The 19,403-nt window shown below is 42.8% G+C and overlaps 2 protein-coding genes across 12 annotated transcripts in view; one reads left to right on the plus strand and one right to left on the minus strand.

Moving 5' to 3' along the window:
• kif9 (kinesin family member 9) overlaps window positions 1-19,403 on the plus strand; it is a 37,436-nt gene that overhangs the window by 15,902 nt on the left and 2,131 nt on the right. Inside the window, exons 21-22 of one of the 3 annotated variants that reach the window (XM_073487896.1) lie at window positions 13,694-13,900; window positions 13,972-14,277. The gene's annotated coding sequence lies outside the window, so the exon portion shown is untranslated. Of the gene's footprint in view, window positions 1-13,693; window positions 14,278-19,403 lie in introns of all 3 variants that reach the window. The other 2 variants (XM_073487897.1, XM_073487895.1) reach the window with 2 other exon arrangements.
• Window positions 1-19,403, minus strand: part of scrib (scribble planar cell polarity protein) — a 71,148-nt gene that overhangs the window by 8,802 nt on the left and 42,943 nt on the right. For 5 of the 9 annotated variants that reach the window (XM_073487886.1, XM_073487887.1, XM_073487884.1 and 2 more), the window contains 19 exons: window positions 17,806-17,886; window positions 15,151-15,396; window positions 14,598-14,708; window positions 14,335-14,511; window positions 14,128-14,244; window positions 13,686-13,874; window positions 13,344-13,463; window positions 12,364-12,420; window positions 11,769-11,825; window positions 10,255-10,335; window positions 5,138-5,209; window positions 4,403-4,456; window positions 3,351-3,473; window positions 2,113-2,163; window positions 1,395-1,520; window positions 849-1,017; window positions 538-757; window positions 368-457; window positions 96-278 (listed from right to left, as the gene is read on the minus strand). In XM_073487886.1, coding sequence (XP_073343987.1) covers window positions 96-278; window positions 368-457; window positions 538-757; window positions 849-1,017; window positions 1,395-1,520; window positions 2,113-2,163; window positions 3,351-3,473; window positions 4,403-4,456; window positions 5,138-5,209; window positions 10,255-10,335; window positions 11,769-11,825; window positions 12,364-12,420; window positions 13,344-13,463; window positions 13,686-13,874; window positions 14,128-14,244; window positions 14,335-14,511; window positions 14,598-14,708; window positions 15,151-15,396; window positions 17,806-17,886 — 2,324 coding nt within the window. Of the gene's footprint in view, window positions 1-95; window positions 279-367; window positions 458-537; window positions 758-848; window positions 1,018-1,394; window positions 1,521-2,112; window positions 2,164-2,539; window positions 2,651-3,350; window positions 3,474-4,402; window positions 4,457-5,137; window positions 5,210-10,254; window positions 10,336-11,768; window positions 11,826-12,363; window positions 12,421-13,343; window positions 13,464-13,685; window positions 13,875-14,127; window positions 14,245-14,334; window positions 14,512-14,597; window positions 14,709-15,150; window positions 15,397-17,805; window positions 17,887-19,403 lie in introns of all 9 variants that reach the window. The other 4 variants (XM_073487893.1, XM_073487885.1, XM_073487892.1 and 1 more) reach the window with 3 other exon arrangements.

A 19,403-nucleotide genomic window follows, 5' to 3' on the forward strand; every position in this document is an offset into this window, starting at 1 on the left:
TTAGAAATACAAGTACAGTAAGAGGTTGAAAAAATACACAAAAACACCCAATTAGTTTATCTTCCTCGTCAGAATGTGTTGCGTGCTATATTTACCGTGCTGCCCTCCACATGGCTCTCTTCTCAGCCTCCAGAGCTCGTTTCTCAGCAGGGGACAGGTCCTTGTCAAGGGCCACAGCCAGCTCGGGGCTCTGCATACGAAGTCTCTCTTGATGTCTGCGCTCTGCTTTGGCTGTGCGGATGGGAGCCGACGAATCCCCTTGGTACGCTGGGATCAGACTAACGAGACACACGAGTAGCAGTGATGACTACAGTGACTAAAACAACAGCTAAGAGATGTTCGATGATGATGTGCATGATGTAGTTACCCAGTCATGGAGTTGGGCCTCTGCTCCAGCCTGAAGCTGTCCTCCAGTGAATTCCTCTGAGAGTCTCCTTTACCATCAACAGAGGAAGGCCTACACACACACACATTAGATAATTAGCTGAAGAAATAAAAAAAATGTTTAAATAATAATAATAATATACAACTTGTTACCCTGAGCTGCCACAGTAGCTGGGTGGTGTGACGTTGTAGCTTGGTGGGGTGGAGCAGTGCTGCGATGGGGTGGATACTGGCTCCACCTTGTACTCCACACCGTCCAGCAACACTTTGCCAGTGGCCTTCATCTGCGCTACCTGCTTAGCCAGGTCCTCCTCGTCATCCTCATCATCTTCATCCAACAAATACTCCCGCGCCCGCTGCTCAAACTTCCTCTCTGGAGCGAGATTAACAAATTCAGAGGGCAGGTCAGCTAACTCTGATGTTTTTATAGGTTATTAGCAAAAGATACTCTCGAAGAAACAAACCTTCTTCCTCTCTCATTTTCTTGAGGTCATCTTCTCCAACAAGAGATACCCGAGGTTTGGGTTTCTCGGGTGTCTGCTGCTTCACGTCAATCTCAAAATACTTCTGTCGGTCCCTGAAAGAGCGCTGCTCTGGGCTGTCCTTACCACTGGGAGAAGGACTCTGCAGGAACTGAACACAAATATTGGAAGTCAGTCAGTCATTACAAGCTCCTGAAGCACAATAAAAGCCAATATTTAATGCGAAAAGCAGATTTTTGTTGCTGTTTGCATTTTTGTCATTTGCCAAAAGAGCAGAGGATATCACAAGAGATGCTAGAGGAGAGAAGAACGACAGACCGCGAAGAAAGAAGAAAATTAGCCATTCAAACAACCCTGCACCATTTAGCCAATTTAAGATCAATTAACTGGCAGTCCCATTATTGACAGAAGTAGCACGGCTGTCTCCCAGTCTGTGGGAGCAGAGACACCGCCACCGGTCAAGCCAAGCACACCACAGCCCAGGCAAAGAACAGGGCTGGTCCAGATGTGGGCGGAGGCGGTGGGTACCTGCAGCTCCATGGACGGCCTGGAGAAGCGAGGCACTGCTGCCAGGTTCAAATACTCCCGACGGGGGGAGAGCTTGCTGGCCTTACCATCTATGTCATCATCAAACACCTCGTTGATCAACTCAGGCTGAAAAGGCCACAGAGTTTGTCACCACACTGTCACAGCCAGGATTTTTTAGAGCATATCTAGACATGCTTGGATATTTTGTCCTCTGCAGCTGCAGATCAAATATTCACTTGATAAACACCGTAATGGCCTGATTGTAAGACACCTCCCCCCTCTTTTCCATCATCTGTGAACATCTGAGAAAACAATTATTTTCCCTCATCTTGAACTCTTCATATTGACATTTTGTGCTGCTCAACTGATGATTCGATCCCCAGTCTGTTTTTGCAGTAACGATGTTGGGAGAAGCTTTAGAAGCTTTCATTTTACTCGTCAAGAAGTGATTTCCTCCACTGCAGTAAAACATATTACACAAGCTGTCTGAAACTCCAGCCAACGGGACATAAAGGCTACAAACAAGTTGGTATTGTCATAAATCAAGAAGAATATCTCATGTTTTAAATACTTTACTGTTTAGGACTTGATTATAATACAACCCCCACTTTTTCAAATGTCTAGAAATAAATATCATCATATATTTGGTCCAGTACGGTACAACAGACAGCTGTGTGCTGATAACTTCTAATATTTTTAGGACATCATGTTCACTCACCTCTGGAGACGGCTGCTTTGGGTGGAAATTGTTCCTCACACCGTACAGGTCCTGTTGGGCACAGCGGAGCGTTAGTAAAGTTCAGTAAACTCACACTGAGGATTAAGACAGATACAGAGCAGGCAGACTGATTAGCAGCTGGGGTACAATATGAAAAAAGGGGGGTAATAAATATTAGTACACGAGCCACACATGGATGGACGAATGGATCAAGATCAACACCAGTATGACATATGATGGCACTGGAGTACAATAACCAACGATGAACGCATTCCACACGTCACAGCACGTCACAGGCCCCCCCGACACGGTGCAGGCTCCTTATATGACAGCCTGCTCCAGTCAGGAGGGGGCGGGGAGAGACCAACCAATCAGCACAGCATGCTTGTTCGTTGTGACCCGGGGGAGTCCGGGCAGCTCGGCCTACCTGCGGCGGCTCCAGCACTGCCAGTGAGCGAGGCACGGCGGCAAACGCCTTGTATGCCTGCTTGACATTCATTGGAAACTCATCGGGCGAGGTGGGGGAGGGGGCGCGAGGCTGCAGGGGGGGAGGGGGTGGGGTGGGCATGGAGGGCGGGGGGTAGGTTCATATGGTAGAAGGAGCCGAGGGGGGGGGGTAGACACACAGACAGACGGACAGAGAGATGGAGGAGAGGGCAGACTATGAAAAAAACCAGCAGAGTTGAAGAAGACTGTGGAGGAGAACAAGGTGAACAGCATGGTGGCTGGTTTCATGTGAGAGAGGAGGGGAGTATGCCAGAGAAAGACAGACAGTAGTGCCTGGAAAGTTCAAAGCCATGACAGATTTGTCTGTATGAGCTCAGGAGGACGTGAGATGATGTTAAAGCTTCTGTGTTATTTACCAATCCAGCTATGCTGCTTGCCAAAGGAAGAAATAAGCGGAACATTTCAGAAAGCTGCAATTATGAGGAATTATGTCTGATTCAGGAGCTCGGAGTCGGGCTGGATGCTCCGTCTGCACGGTGGAGTTCAAACACAGTTGACCTCCAGCAGCACCAGCACAGACTCTACTCCCCTGCGCATTCAGATTCAAGTCTTCCTGTCTTTGGTTCTAGCCTCGTCAGAAACAAAAATCATTCTCGTGCCTGAGTTATCTGCATCTCTGCTGTACTGCTGTGAGACACCACCTGGGTGCTTTGGGGCTGTGCAGTCAGGGCGGGTGGCACAGAGCTGAGAGTGGATAGAAAACAGCACTATGTGGTGGTGAGGGGTCTTACAGAGGTCTGGGAGTTGAAGGGGGAGGGGCCATGCTGGAAGGGGTTCGGACTGTGGCCGTCCGGGGTGGCAGGGGAGGAAGTCTGCCGCACGCGCCCGACTGGCTGGATGGCACCCGGTCGCGTCTGGAGAGAAAACAAATGATACTTTATACAAGAGATCAGTCAAGTCAAGTTTTATTCAGACACATCAAATATTAGGATGAAATGACAACTCAAAATGAATGGAAGCTAATGGTGGATATGAATCGGAGCATCATTTACCATTTAGACTATTTGTGTTTTGAAGCTAAATACCAGTTTTGAACACAAACAATTCCTAATATCCAACTAATGTTTTTATACTTATTTTCATTTTAGAGCTGGGTATTGCCACTGATTTCCTGATGTGATTTGATCCGATTCAATATCAATTCAGTTAGCGATATTTCAGTAACAATACCAATGTTGCATGTATATGAAAGTGAATCAGAGAGAACTACTGCTGTAAATTGTACAAGGACAACTCTGACCTGGTGCATTATTAAAACATTCTTGTTTACATTAAAAATACATTTAAATGGTTTCAGATATTTGTGGTTAAATATGTCTATGGAAAATGATTATTATCTTAGCATCCAATTATTAAAAATGCTTTAGTCAAAGAACAAGAAAGTAATGATTTTTAAACAACCGTTTTGACACTTGAATATAGATTTCCAAGTTTGAGAGGTGCACCTGAATGCAACATGAAATCATTGCCGCTTTGCCATGTCTCAGTATAATTTTTTACGACATAACTTTTTGTTACAAACTTTAACATGAACTAGAAACACGTACTAGCTAAACAGAAAATCCTCCTGCGTTTGGAGTGTGTTAATTTTTAAATATATCTACATAAGACAGAGCCTATTTTAAAAGATCGCCTTTGGGATTTTATGAATTGAATCAGGAAATCGATTTTTTACACCCAGTCCTACTGTTGAGTATATTAGTTTGATATAAACCAAGTGTGATCCGTCCGTCTCTAATCTAGAATAGAAGTTTTTTTGTTTTCAAGCTCTACAGACACTCACTGATGATGACGTGTCATCCTTGGCAGTAGGAGTGGAGCTGTAATGAACGTTTGCCTGCAAAAAAAAGATGTATGAAAATAATACAATGACAATGAAATAAAATGCATGAATCTGACAAACAATGGAGCTTCTTCAGGATGATGCCAAATAATTACACGATCAAACACTACAACACTACCAGGGTTCCCCTTCACCCTAATAATCACCAATTGAGGGTTGTTTGTCACATTTTGCTGATATCACAACTCCTCTTGTAAGACGAATTATATTTATTATATTATGAAGGAATATGAAGCCACAGCTGGTCAGTAGCAGCAGTAAGAACAGTCAGTCAAAAATCTATCTTTCCAGTGAACGCACATCCAGTCTGCACGAGGCAAAGCATCAGTCATCAGCTGCCACCGAGAAGCGATCACATGCTTTTCAGTCCGGTACAACTGTGACAGACACGTTAGCTGAACTAGTTATGTTTTATTAACAGAAAGAGGGCTCAGAGCAGCCGACACATGTGCTGAAAATAAATCCAGGCCAGAGCAGAGGGCCACAAGACCCACTTACAAAGCGGGTTTCCCTGCCTGCCAAGGAGCTGTTGGAAGAGTGGAGGCTGGGCTAAGGGTGGAGAGGTCAAAAGGGTGAAACTGTGATATACTTAGTTATAGTGGTAGAAATGACTGGTGGAAAAGGAGAAAATTAAGTAAAAAGATGAGTGGAGTGCTGGGTGTTGCCGCTGCTCACCGGTTGGATCGTGGGAGAGTACGGAGCTTCCCTGATCGGGCTGTCTGTCCTGGCGTAATCAGAGGAAGGCGCCTGAAAAAACAAAGATCACACACAAGAAACACTTAACAGCTGCTCTTACTTTCACTGGAGAAAAGGTGTAGTAAAGAGATACCACAACAAGATTCACTGGTTAGCCCTGGAGAGTATCGATCATCCAGTAAATTCAAGCTTGAAACGTGCACTTTTCTGTGCGTCTTGCAGGTCGTGGTTCTTCATGACTTGTGACCTCCCTCGCAGCTGTTGGGACGCACATTCCAGTCGGTCCTGACTATGTGCAGACTATGTGCCCAAATACCTCGCAAGGTGCCGCAAGCTCTGTTCTCACAGCAAAAACATGCACCACTTCAGCTGGTTGTTACACTGAGATTAATACACACAACCAGGACACACACTTTGTTACAGAAAAAAGCTTTTTTCACCCCCACATCAATATTCATGTCCAATATTTATTCTCTTTTTGCTCTGGTTTTGGTCTCCACCAACTCCTGATGGAAATAGCTAGCTCTTTAGCTGCTAAATGCTCCGAGATTTAGATTTGGGTGATAATTCTCTGTAAATTTATCAGTACAAGCTACAAATGATCATATAGATATAATTTCATTGTAGAAATGTTGAAATGTTCTAACAAAACCCCAATTTTCTTGCATTTTCTCAAGGCTCAATGACTTAAACGATTAATTGATTACCCACGGACTATTGATGCGGTCTCACTTTCTGTTGCTTGTTGCAGTTCTACATCCCTCCTTAAAATAGTTGAGTCTGTTGCTTTGGATACACGTCAACCAAAAACAAGTGGGAGACCATTCTTCAGCATAAGAACGTTAATCTAAAGACATTTCTTCAGATTAAATTTGAGTTAAAACTTCCACAAAGCTTTGATGCATAGAATGATCCAGTTCAAGAGACACAAGTGAGCCAAACACCAAACTGTGCGCAGTAACACACCATGCTGCCTCCAAACCACACTCAGGCAGGCGGCTTGCCTTGCTGAACAACCATGGCTGCAGTTGGCCTTGCTTCCCGTAGCCCACAGGAGGCCCGGACAGGATCTGCTGTCCTGGCGGACGGCCCTTCCCTTTGCGATTGGCCACCAAGAAAGGGTTCTCTTTGAAGCAGATGGGCTGAGAGTCCACCAGGCTCTCCTCCTCTTCTTCAGCTACAAATGATGATGAGTTAATGGTTGTTGATGAGCCAGCACTGTCGGTAGTGGAGGTCCCATTAGGGGAGAACTGGGATCCATGAAGATAATCTGCTTGTTCAGACTGGAGCAGGTGCTCCTCGTTCAGACTGGGGCAGGACTCAGGGTCCATGTGGCCTAAGCTGAAGCCCAAAGGCTCTAAAGGGGCTCCGTACTGGGCCTGCAGGGGGGCCTCCATGGGAGCAGCCAGACTTACAGAAGGAGAGAACTGGACAGGAGCAAAGGAAAGAGGATGGACAGATACAGTAAACTGGACAGGAAACTGACTCACTCAAAGGAAATAATCACTGATGGAATTTAAAAGAAAGGTTTAAAAGCAGAAGAGAGGAGAAACTGAAAAAGGAGATAATATATACTCCACTTTATTACAACTTTTTATTTTATTTTCACAGGTTTGGCCATTATTTCATTCAGTTATGATAACACGCTCTCAAGTATTGCAAAGATCTCACACACTACCCACTATATAGCGGACTATATACTGAATTTGCCGATTTGTAGTGCCATCTGGATGTGTAGTGGGAATTATATTTATAGTTGACTCAACGTATCCCACAATGGATCGTGAAAAGTAGTGTACAACCAACGGTCACCAACAAAGATTTATATACTATCATGCATTGTGCTGGAGGGAAAAAAATGACCAGAGTGGTATCAAAAGTGTCTTTACATTTGACTGATGAGCTCACATGGCTTGGGCGATATCCAAAATTTTATATCCTGATATTGTCCAGCCCGAATATCACAATAGTCGATATTATGCTCTTACAGCAAAGACTGCAAATAGCCTCATTCAAATGCATTTGCTCATCATTTTCTCTTGCTTTAAATCCCAAAGATGCCATAACAGCTGTCAATCCAATATTGTAAAAAAAATATGGGAAATGACCGCAAATATGTCATTATTTGATCATATCTAATATTGGCCCAAGCCTCGCGCTCACTATATCATCCTCTATATAAGACTTCCTAGGTAGCGAGTAGGGAGTAGTGATGGAGTGGGTGATTTGGGACACAACCTAGGACATTGACCAAAAATAATGTCTGTTGGGCTCACTTTAATCCCTCCTTGCACAGGAAAACTGTGTATACCAACTATTCCAGTACAGCAGGTCAAAGTTTAAGCAGGAGGTTTGTCTGTAAATTGTAATGGATTCAAAAAAAAGTTTGTATAATAATTTCATTTTTCTGTGGCTTTGTTTACAACAATCTGATCTTCTGACTGCTTGTGTTTTCAACTGGTTTTTACTGATGCTGGTTTAGCAATTGGTGAGTGATGTGTTATCATAACCAACATAATCAAGATCCAAGTTGAAATAAACCAGAGTTATCCTTTAAGAGCTGTTGTAATTGGTGAAGAAATAATTAGCAAAACTAGATCCATCTTTTATCCTCATAAAACAAGCTTTTGTCAGTCAACTCTGGAAACAACTACAGTAAAAACAAGGAAAAATAAAAGTAACCTTTTACAAACCACCAAAGTGTTTCCTTGTCTTTTAAGATGTGCTTCTGTAAATAGACTGTTGACACACAAGCCACGAGCTGCTAAAAGGAGTTGCTCACATCACTAAATCTTCCCTGAAGCCTGAAGTTTCTCAGCGCCCACCCATCATTCAAGACTTGTTAACTGCTTCTCTGCTACCAGACACATTGGTAAAGTCCAGGCGCTTGGGCCTCTGCCTTAAATAACCACATTATCAGATCAGCGAGACATTCAGGCTCCGGCACACCTTCAACTCCTACTGTACTCAACATAGAGGACAGTTAATGTCACTGTAGGAGGGTGGACAATCTGAAATGTTTAACCCAACACATGTAAGGAAACCTGATACCGTAACCATAGAAATGTCATGTTAAGAAGTTCCTCCTCAAATCAACCCAGATAAATAACCAACTTTGGTCATTTATTCGACCTTGACATATCCGGTGCCAATTAAAATAGACTGACTAAGAATACAACGAGCATTGTGGGGCAGTAATGTGGTGCTCTACATGCTGACTATAAGAATCGGTGGTGTGATGAGGGTCAGTGGGATGGAATGTGAATGAGTGCCCTTTTGGCTCCGACACAGACTGTGAGGGACAGCTGGGGGTTTTGATGCGAGGCCGCTGGTTCGTCAGCATGCCGACACGCTGAGCTGGCCCGGCTGGGAAGAGCTGCGAGCCGAGGGAGCCGGGAACTGAATCATTTTTAGGGTTTTTGGTTTGTTTTTGTCTGGGCTGTCTCTCATTGTGCTGTGTTTGTATTTCTACTTTATTTGTTTGTTCATTTATATTTCTTTTGTGTGTGTTTTTGTGTGAAGCTCTTTGTAACCGTGTTTAAAGAGGTGCTGTATCAGTAAAGCTTTCCTATTTTTACCCCCAACCTGTACAAAAGTGACTTCTACTACTTCTGTGATCTTGAACGATATGAATGTCACCTCTGTCTTCATAAAAGTTCAAGGACAATGATGGAAATGGTTCATCCAAGTGCACCTCAGAATATCAAAACTCTATCCTGGAAATGGTTATATAAATGGAAAAGTTTAGATTTTTCTTGTCAGGGATAAAACAATATGTTGTATTTTATAAAAATACCTTACTTTCGTCAAAGAATGAAACAAAAGATTCCTTCCAAACGACAAAACAGTACCACAATCTAACCGTTAACCCTCTCTTTTCCAGTGTTACAAAACTAAAAGGCAGAGACCTCACTTATAAAATCACAGTAAACCATGGCCTGTTTAAACTAAAGACACACTCCTTTTGGATTTATCAAGATTTCTTAACCATCAAGAACCATCTGTTTTTTAGCTAAACTTTTGTTAACAACCTTTTAGGCAGTAGTAACAGCTCCCTGCGATACAGTTTGAGAAGGACCACGTGTGCTGGAGCAGCAAATCCACCTCTTAACGCACTGAGCACCAACAGCTGCATATGAAATGTAGGTTAAGTTCTCAGAGATCTACAAGTACGGCACAAAAATAAAATCAAGATAGCTATCTATTTAAAGTTTAGCACTCAAGCGTGTCTTAAACCAAATCAAAATCATAGTATTGTCTAACACGGTTGGATCAAAATAAGGCAGAAAGAGGATGAATCAAGATAATGGTAAAGACAAATACAAGACAGAAAACAGAAACATTATAAAGCTACTACCTGTAGGATGGTAACAGGACAATGCTGTATGTCCACTTACTCCTCCGAGGACTGTAAAAACTGAAACACTTGTCTGTTGCTCTCAGGCGATACCCTCCCTCCCTGTCTGGCACCCCACCCACACAAGAGACTCCATCCAATTCAGAGCCAGATGCAGGTTTAAAATATCACCGAGGAGAGGCCGTTTGATAGTGGGCAGCTGTCCCCTTCCCCCATCTCTTCCACGCACTCACACTCTTTTTATCCAGCAGGACAGCGCCTGCTGCCCTCTGGCCATGCTCCCTTTCAATTCCGCCTCCTTCTGTACATCCAGTCGTCCTTCTTCCACAACCTCTTTCATTCCTCTTCATTCTTTTGAAAGAGCTTGACTCCTTCATTTTCTTGTTATTTCTTCTATCCAGGTTGGTCACATGGCTCAAAAATGGATGTGGGACACAGTTACATCAGACTGATATGATGTATGGGTTTGGCCTTGGAGACACCATCTGTAATGTTGACTTGGGGGTTAACACATGGAGTGAGGTTAACATTCCTGCTCCTGAAGGGGCAACTGGTCCACTGTGGGTCACTCAGATTCCCATAAAAACAAGGGATTCCACGAGGAGGTCTATTCTGAGCCATGAAGGCCATTTTCAACATAGCCACACAGAACAAAAAGCAATTTACAACACGAGAGGAGTACACTCTCTTTCAAACTCGTAGAAAAGTCATAGGATTGAGAACGTAAAGAGAGGCTTACCCTGTTGAGTTTCTGCAGACTGGTGGTGGGCAGTGCTGCCAGGGTTTTGTAATCAAGTTTTAGAGGTCCAGTGCCAATGTTCTACGGATAAATAAAGAGACAACAGAGGTGAGACGAGGCTGAGGTTTATTACACAACAAGCAGGAATCATCCAACGAGGTGAATTAGTTTTACTAGAGGAGACCATGTATAGAATTGTAGAAAAGCTAACCTATGAAGTAAAGGATCCACACTTCTATTGTAAATGTCATCTATGTCATGTGTTACACCATGTTAAAAGTACTCTCTGCAGGCTTAACCTGGACTAGCTTATTCTACTGCACCATAGAGTTGCAGTATATTTTGTCTCAACACCATCCTGCAGCTGTAAATGATCATTAATGCACCAAATTTGCAGCTGAAAATAGTCCCTGACAAATACACTATTTACTCATGCTTAAAAACTACAGCGCCTGCTGTGTTAGAGCATTATTCAGCCGTTTTTTTTGTTTAGAAACAAAAGCGTATATTTACATGTGTGAGGGTAAACAGCAGGAACGAGACAGACGGACACATTTTTCTTCTGACGTGGTGAGAATCACCGTTACAGAAGCTGACTGAGGTCTAGCAAAAGTAAGTTTCACAGATCTACAGTAGGTGTGTAAAATGTTTAACCATTTTTCTTCCCAATTTCGTCATTCCCTGTACATAATATATGTGTAACCCCCAGTTAGCCTCAGGAGCATTCATGACTTGAACACGCCAAAAAAACTACACCCAATGGCCAACTAGCTCCAGATTCTGCGCTTGTGTGAGCGGAAATAACACTCGATAAAACGAGGATGTGTTTGTCTGTATTTGTCAGTCAAAAAGGGACAGCGGAAGACTCTGGATATGAAGTGTGGATATACAAACTGTCTTTATGAAAAAGCTTTGTTTTTTGACACCACTCTCTGTGATATAGCTACTTCCAATTGAGAATGTTTTTGAAAAAAAGTTGCAAATGGCACTGGCAAAAAGGTGAGGCAAAAAATAAAAATAAATAAACTGCGCTAAATGGGTAAAATCTTGGATGCTACAGCAACAAGCTCAAGGGGCTTTTCCTTTCTCTCAGTACTGATTCACTTAGCTGAACAGCCAATCAGAGTGATTTTTCTCAAGGACTGGCTCTGCCAACGATTCAACATGCATGGCTGGCCAAAAAGCCGCCCACAAATGCAGACTAGTGTCAGCAGTGCCACACACAAATGCTGCCAAATGTTGTTGTTAAAGCGCCCAGTCAAAGTGTAGGAACATCTACCAGTAAATAAGTCTGTTGTGACCTGTACTCTACCTGGATATGACTTTCGCCGGTGAAACTAAGCCAGTCTGAAAGTGGCTCAAGATTATTTATTTAAGAAAAATGAAAAATATTTTATTTTCACTGAAATACCAATGATGAGCAACATGTCAGAGGTAGTGCTGTGGTATTTTTGTGGCCCTTTTTGCACAGACAGGAAGTTTGTCTGCAGACCTGCTGATGAGGAGTGTCTCACCTCAGTCTCCTCTTCTAGCAGGCGAGTTGCCTCCTCTCGCTCCAATCGCATTCGCTCCTTCACCAAGAGAGGAAGGGGAGGAGGAGGGAAGAAACCCGAGCACACGCAGCCACACAGTAATGCAATGAGAGGTGAAGATGAGGAGGAAAGAAGTGTTAGAGGGAGTGAAAAGTGGAGAAAACAGAAAACAGTGGGGGGCGGGTATGGAGATAGGATGATTGGATGATTTTGGATCACACCAAACACACCGAAGGTAAAGGAGAGGTGAGAGGAAACACAGAGGGGAAAGAAAGGATAGAACCCACACACGTTAGAAAGTACTCTATTCATTCGCTATAGGAGCAGAAAAAAAGCATGCAAGGCGGGACAATGCAGGAACAGTTCTGTCAATCACAATACCCACACAGGGGGCAGAGGAGAAGCTTCATTCACCCGATAACAGACCGACCTGAGCTTCTGCCTCTAAAGCTCCGCCCTGGTTTGCCATTTTTCTGAGCTACAATGGAGTAAAATTGAATTCCGCCGTCTATCTGCTGATCTGACAGATACAATTTTACCTCCCGCCTTCCCAAAATGGATTTTCAGTTCCACTTACCACTTTCTCCATCTCTTCTCGCTCCCACTGTGATGTCTCTCTCACCATCTCAGACTCCTGGAGAAGAAATTTAAGATCCTGATACATGCTTACAATTCATCCTGTAAATCTTTGCAGAAACACTGCCTGCCTGAGTAATTAAAACCAAAGCAATTTACATATGAAGTATTGTATGACTGAGAAACAACAGCAACTAGAATGGCTACATTCCTTTAGTTCGGGCAGTCTCCCAAAAGCTAATCTGGACAAAATAAACAACTGTGCTGGCGCTTTCTCGGTGCTGTAGTGAAAAGATGGGTGTGTGTGGAGTGCGTGGTTGGAGCGAGTCAAACTCCACCATCACTGACACCAAACTGCTGTGGAAGCAGAGTGTTGCTGAACAAAACATCTGACTCACGTGTTGACTTGACAACAAAATCGCCAAACTGATTCCTGGAATGTAGATGAATGGCATGTACTGCGCTTCCTGGTGTTCACCTCTCTTGTTCAGTGCTCGTCAGGGCTTTATCAAGTCTAAACAATGCATGATTGCTATTTACACTCCAGGTTTCACAGAATTATTGATTAGTCTAATATCAAAACCACTAGTGACACATAATGCATCATATTTGGGCTATTCAAAGCATTTAAGATGGCTTCCAACAACAGAAAGTGGACATTACGTTAGTTTCATTTTATACGTTATGCCATGTAAAACAAACAGAATTTAAGGTATTCAGAGAAGGAAAGACTCCAGCTATCCCTCTAAGAAATCAGTCGCAATGTTTCTGTTGTCACACACTACCACCAGCTCAGACATGCTTGCTGGGAGTTTAGTCCAATCAGGTTGCGGCACATTTTGCTAACAGCCTCTTAGAGCTAATCCTGGACTCCTAAAACACAGTAGTCATGAATGCTCTCATATGCACATTAACCTAAACTTAAGATACATAATCAGTGACATATACAACTAATAAAACCGTGTATAATCTGTATTGTACCTTCTGCATGATGTCGATCTCCTCTGGACTCAGGTCTCGGTCTATAGAAGAGATACTTTCCATGCTGTTTTTTCGGACAATGCCTGTTGCAAACGGGTTGGCAATGATGCCAGGAGACGACTGGAAATGGACCAAAGAAAGGGTTTTGTTTAAAAAGTTGATCTAAATTGAAGAAGTTTGGGCAACTTTTGAGAAAAAAAGACCTAAACCCAAATGTATATAAAGGCAATTTAAATTAAATTCATTCATTCATCCTTTAGGGTTACCCTTCAGTGTATACTGTAGAGTCCTTTTAATGCCTCAACACATTTTATCTGAATCTGACTGCTCGTGGCATCTTACCTCCACAGCGACCACTTTTCGTGGGTCGAAGCCGTCACACACCAGCATGCCCAGGGAGTCTCCTACAGCACGGAGCACTCGCACTGCCTCTGTATGCGTCAACCCCAGCAGGCTGTGGTTGTTCACCTCCAGGATACGCATGCCAACCTGCAGCCGGCCGTCTCTCGCTGCTGCACCGCTCGAACTCACCTGTTTGAATATCAAACAAAGTACGGGTAAGGTGATGACTCTTAAAACTTTGTCCTCACTTCGTCTGTCAACAAATTCAATACCGCTTTCTTTTCAGTAGACAACAATCAAGACTACGCTAACTTACAAATCTCAGTTAGATGGGATGTGGCTTGAAATAAACTGGACTGCTTGCGGAACTAAAAAGGTGAGACTCTATGGGCTTAAATTCATTCAATGGTGATATATAATATATCAAATCTCAATTCAGAACCTTAGAGATGAAGATGCCTTCGTCTGTCGGGTCAAACGGGTTTCCTGCATGACCTTTGGCCCCTCCGCGAATACTGATGCCAAGCTTCTCCCCTGGCTGCTTCTGGATCAGAATTTCCTGCAATCATACATACACAGCTCGTCAGGCTAGGTAAGATGACACATTTATCCACGTTGGTACATGTGTATTTGTTCCAGTTGGCCTCACCTGCATCCCAGGTGGTGATGGGTCCCTCCGTACCAACATACGGATTTCCTGCTTGTTGGCCAGCAGGGCTCGCACGGCTTCCTGGTGTGTGGCGTGACGCAGGTCGATGGCGTTCACTTCTAATATTCGGTCACCAACACGCAGTCCACTTTGACATGCAAGACCTTGAGGAATCACCTGATGAGGAGACCGACCATGGAAAGTGAGACACAAAGTGTAAAAACAAAACTAGAAAACAAGGAATTTTTACATAAAAGTTTTACCTTTGAGATAAAAACCCCAGGTTCATTGACGCCGAATGGGTGACTAGCATGATCACTGCCTCCTACGATGCTCAGGCCTAGAGGGCCACCTGACTTCACCAGGATCACTTCCTGTTTGGGCAAAAGGTAGAAAATGTGTCAAGGAAAGATTTTGGAATCATTTCAAATCTAACAATAGTGGATCAAATAAACATTAGCTCATGTGTAACGGTCACGTCTACAATTTAGAATTTTTCTAATAAACACAAACCAACCTACTGACGTACATCTATCTCTATACAGGCATAAGCAGCTATAAAGTAAACTGCATTATCTCTGGGAAAGGGAATGACACAGCTTTTATTACCAGGCTACACTCTAAAGAACACTTTTATTTAAATTAGACCAAGCCTTCATACCATACACCATCTTCTCTGGAACTGGACAGCATTACGGATAAGGCAGGGGCCAAATGAACAAATATTAACATCAAATGCCTTCATTAGGCTTCTATAGCAAGGTCTAATTAAAGTAAAAAGCTTCTCAACATATTCAAATATCGAAGAGGTCTAACCTCGATGGGATACTCGTCCTCCATTTGGTTCAGGTGGTTCCCATGAAGGAGGCCTTCCTCCTCCTGGTCGGGTGAATCTGAGGGTTCTGGGGGTGGAGGGGAGTGGGCTCGTGCCCGGGATTGACCTGGAGAGCCCCCTGGTGCGTTCGGATCTCGCTCCACCAGGAGGGCGATGGTGGGGGAGGTGCCGGTAAGGAGCGCTACTGCCTGGTCATGCCTGGCCTCTGTCATGTCTACACCATTGATCTGGATCGACAGTAAAACCAACCACGGAGGGTGTCAGCCCACCAGGACGCTCCCAATGACAACGGCCCGAACTCGACACGATGACAATAAATAACAATACATGCTTAAAAACGGCAACCTGCCATCATTCTTCTCTCGTCTAACTACTTCCCAATGTTTATTTAACATCTAAAACCTTCTGAGATTTAATCCAGTGAGTTTGTGAGTGCACCAAAGTGAGTACTGTTATTTGCGGAAGAACCTAACACCTATAACGAGCAACAGGAACAGGCAGAGCAGAAGAGGGAGCGGGGGTAACAGCGGGCTGCTGCAGGCAACTTAAGCTGGCAGATTTCCCTGAGGAAGAAAGGCTACGAGCAGGCAAAGCTAATTATTTCCAAAAAACTCCCTGAAGTCAGTTTATGTTAAGTTTAGTCATGACTGCTTGTGCTGCTATCTTTAAACTTAATCAGTTCAACTCTTTCCCACCCCTTCTTGCATTTGTTTACTTAAAAAACAGTGGAAGTTTCTCCAAAAAGTTTGATCTTAAGTCAACAAAGGCAAGCAGGGAAGTCCTGAGACAACCTGGGTTTTAGATTAGGAGGTTTCTTTCAGGCATGCACAATCTTAAAAACTGTTCTCTGGTCCAAAGTGACAAGCAGAGGTCAGCACTGACCCGACAGTACCAGCTCTTACCATAGGCTGATATGCTGCTGCGCCCACTGCCATTGTAACACACAGACGAGTCTACCATGACAGCGGACGACAGGCTCAGCCCACTCCAACCCAACACCATACCCACCACCAAGCAGGCAAGAAGATGCACTTAATGCATTAGTGAGCATGCAGATAGAGAAAATGTGAGAAAGAATAGACCGAAGAAAAAGACCTGACAACTGCCGGAGGAAAGAAAGCAAAAGGATAATTCAAGAAGCTTTTCTGTGATTCAAGAGAGCACGGCTTACAGTAAAGAAACAGATGATAGCAGGAGGAGTTTCACACTAGGCACACAGAAAGAGGACCCTCAAAATGAACCGTCAGTCGGTTTACAGTAATAGTGTATGATGAAAAAGTGTGCATGGATAAGAACATGCAACTCATGCTCCTAATATGCTGACAGAAAAAGTAGAGCAAAGCCAAGCGTGGAGTGTGATCAGCAGAGGAAACTGAAGAGCATGCAGGATACTTCAAAATCTAAATCCTGCACTATTTACCCACTATTTAAGGAGACTCTGGGTTAGAATTAGTGTGTGAAGACTGTGTTAGTAATCTATCTCAGCTGATGGGTTAATTTTCTGCATGTGGTCAGCATGGAACAGAAAACAAGTTGGTCTTTGATATGGCAAGACAAAACTTGAGTGATGAGAGCAGCATTGTGGGCGTAATTACAACGGAAATATTACAACACAGCACTGATGACATACTGTACATGAAGTGTTTCCTTTACATTGCACAAGACTGAACAGATGTAGAATAAGGAACAACACCAATGTCCATCTATAAGGATATAGTGAGTTCAATTTTGAACTAATTGTTAAATCCCGAATGAAAGAGAAAACAGGGGAAACAGGGCTTCAGAGTAACTTTTTATACCTGTTGCAGTGGTGCGCCTAACTTTTTCATGCAGGTGCACCCAATTATACATTTTAATGTAATTTCTTAACACATTTTGTAAATGATTGTTAACAGGAATAAAGGTGTAGATACATTTTTCACGTTTCCTCCCTACATTGACACAAATATCAGCACTTTCTACTCCTTACAGCTTGTTACTTTAATATTAATGCATTTGCGGGGAATTATGGATTATTTTTATTTTGTGTCATTGCACACCGCCTACCGAACATTACAAGATTGATTCTTTATATCAAAACTTCAACTTCAACTTGAGTAAAGAATGTGTGTACTTCACTTCCTCATTAACAACACACTCATCAGGAAATTGCAATAACCTCTATTGTTTCAAAAATAAAATTATGAATTTCTGATGTTTAAGGTGCTTGAGAAACTCAAATAAATATCAACCTCAAATATTATTGATGAATAAAGCCATTAACTGATATAAAAGTGTACAGAATAAGCTACAAAAAAGATGTTCATAAGCTAATATTTGTTCAAAGGCAACTGTCTACACACCCTGTTGGTGTTTGGATAAAAAAAAATGTATACAAATATTTTTTTAACAGACTGCTGAATGTCAGGCGCACCAGTGCAACCAATGAAAACATTTACCCACACTTTTATTATTATTTATTTGATTTTTTGGGTGTATGGGCAACCAAAACAGTTTCACCTTGGAGCCCTGAGAAAACAAAATGATTCCCCTTCTCACAACCATGAAAACATTGTAAAGGAAACCCTGTTTTGATCATATCACACTGTATACAATGATGCCCAGATGGAGATGTGGAGGGGATGTGTTGTACTCACAGAGATCACCCTGTCGCCAACATGCAGTGTGCTGTCTCTGTGTGCTGCTCCCCCGTCTGCGATGCGAGAGATGTAGATTCCCTAAAACAGATAAGATATTGTCAAATGTTGAAGTTTTTTGTACATTTGTGGATAAATTACTCTTTTTGAGACTGTTTTATGACGACAATAAAAAAACTTGTTTCGAATATATTGCAACTAAAAATGGTAATTATTCCACAACTTCTGGCCTCCCTTGCCTGTTTATTAAATTAGACAGGGTCGATGGGAAACTGGTGCAACAGGCTGCAATGCTCGGATGAATCTGTGCTAACTGTGAGCTGTCTGTGAGGGGAGTTACCAGTCAGTCAGTGTGTGATATCCGACATTGTGGATCTGAGCCAAAAATAGAATTCCTTTATTAATTCCTGCTGGCACGCTTTACAGTACATAGGTAGTTCTGTGACGTTAGCAGCTCACAATGTCACAGACAAACTGAGATATAAAGTTGTAGATATGATCAAACAAACCCACACATACATTACAACAGCATAGTATTTGATCATTAGGACACATTAGGATTACAACACAAGCAGCTCATTCAAAATCATGACCCCTGAGGCATGTTGTCCCTTTGCACAGACAAATTACACAACTTGTTTAACCAAATAAAAACTGCTACTCTGCCTCACCAGAACAAAATGTGTCAACACATGCAGGAGCAAAGTCGACTGCACCTCCTCCTCAGATCAACTGACAACCAGCGAAGTCACTGCATCCATTTCAAAAAGCTTTTGAAAGAGAGGCAAGACTTACAGTCACACTCGCCTAAATCCTAAAGTTTAGGAATCCTTTCCTCTTTGTGGGCTTGTTGAGCTGCATGAGTTGCAATGCAGTGTTGGACTGACCCAAATATACACCTCAGCCAGTGCAATTACAGCTGACCTATCAGGTGTCAAGGCTGGCTATTCATATCTCCGTCTCCCTGGTGATGACTGTAAACGCTGCGGCTAGAATAGATGCTGTTAAAAGACAGATCCCACTGACTGAGACAGTTACTGTAAACACTTTGTGACCCAAATTCAAGACTGCAAGAAACATTTAGCTATTGTATGGTAGACTGTGTCTTTGGCTTTAGATCAACTCTCAGTATCATCTTTCTCTTTTCACTGAAACCTGTGATTAGGGTTTCACAATCTGAATTTTTTTCAGCAGATACCAATAACTGATAATTACCTGCTTCTCATTGCGAATACTGATAAGTATGTGATCATTTTACATTTCTGTATTTTAAAAATAAATTCATAACCTGTCATTTAAAGCACACTTGAGGATAACAAAAGGCTAAGATGTAGTGAGCAAATATGGAGGATTTAATTTTCCATATTCCTCTTCTTCTCTGTGTTAATGGTGGATTACAGACCAACTTTTAAGGTACAAACAGTCACCTACCGCATACTTGAGTTTTTAAATGTTGTGCTCGTTAAGTCAATGAAATTTGCTATAATGTCACTAATACCGATAAATACCCAATAATACAAATTTCCCAATAACAGGCCGATAATTCATATATTGTGCCTCCCTACCTATGTTCTCAGTCGACTACAGACTTTGGTTAG

This window comes from Pagrus major, chromosome 19 (assembly GCF_040436345.1).
Source record: "Pagrus major chromosome 19, Pma_NU_1.0".
NCBI lineage: Eukaryota > Metazoa > Chordata > Actinopteri > Spariformes > Sparidae > Pagrus > Pagrus major.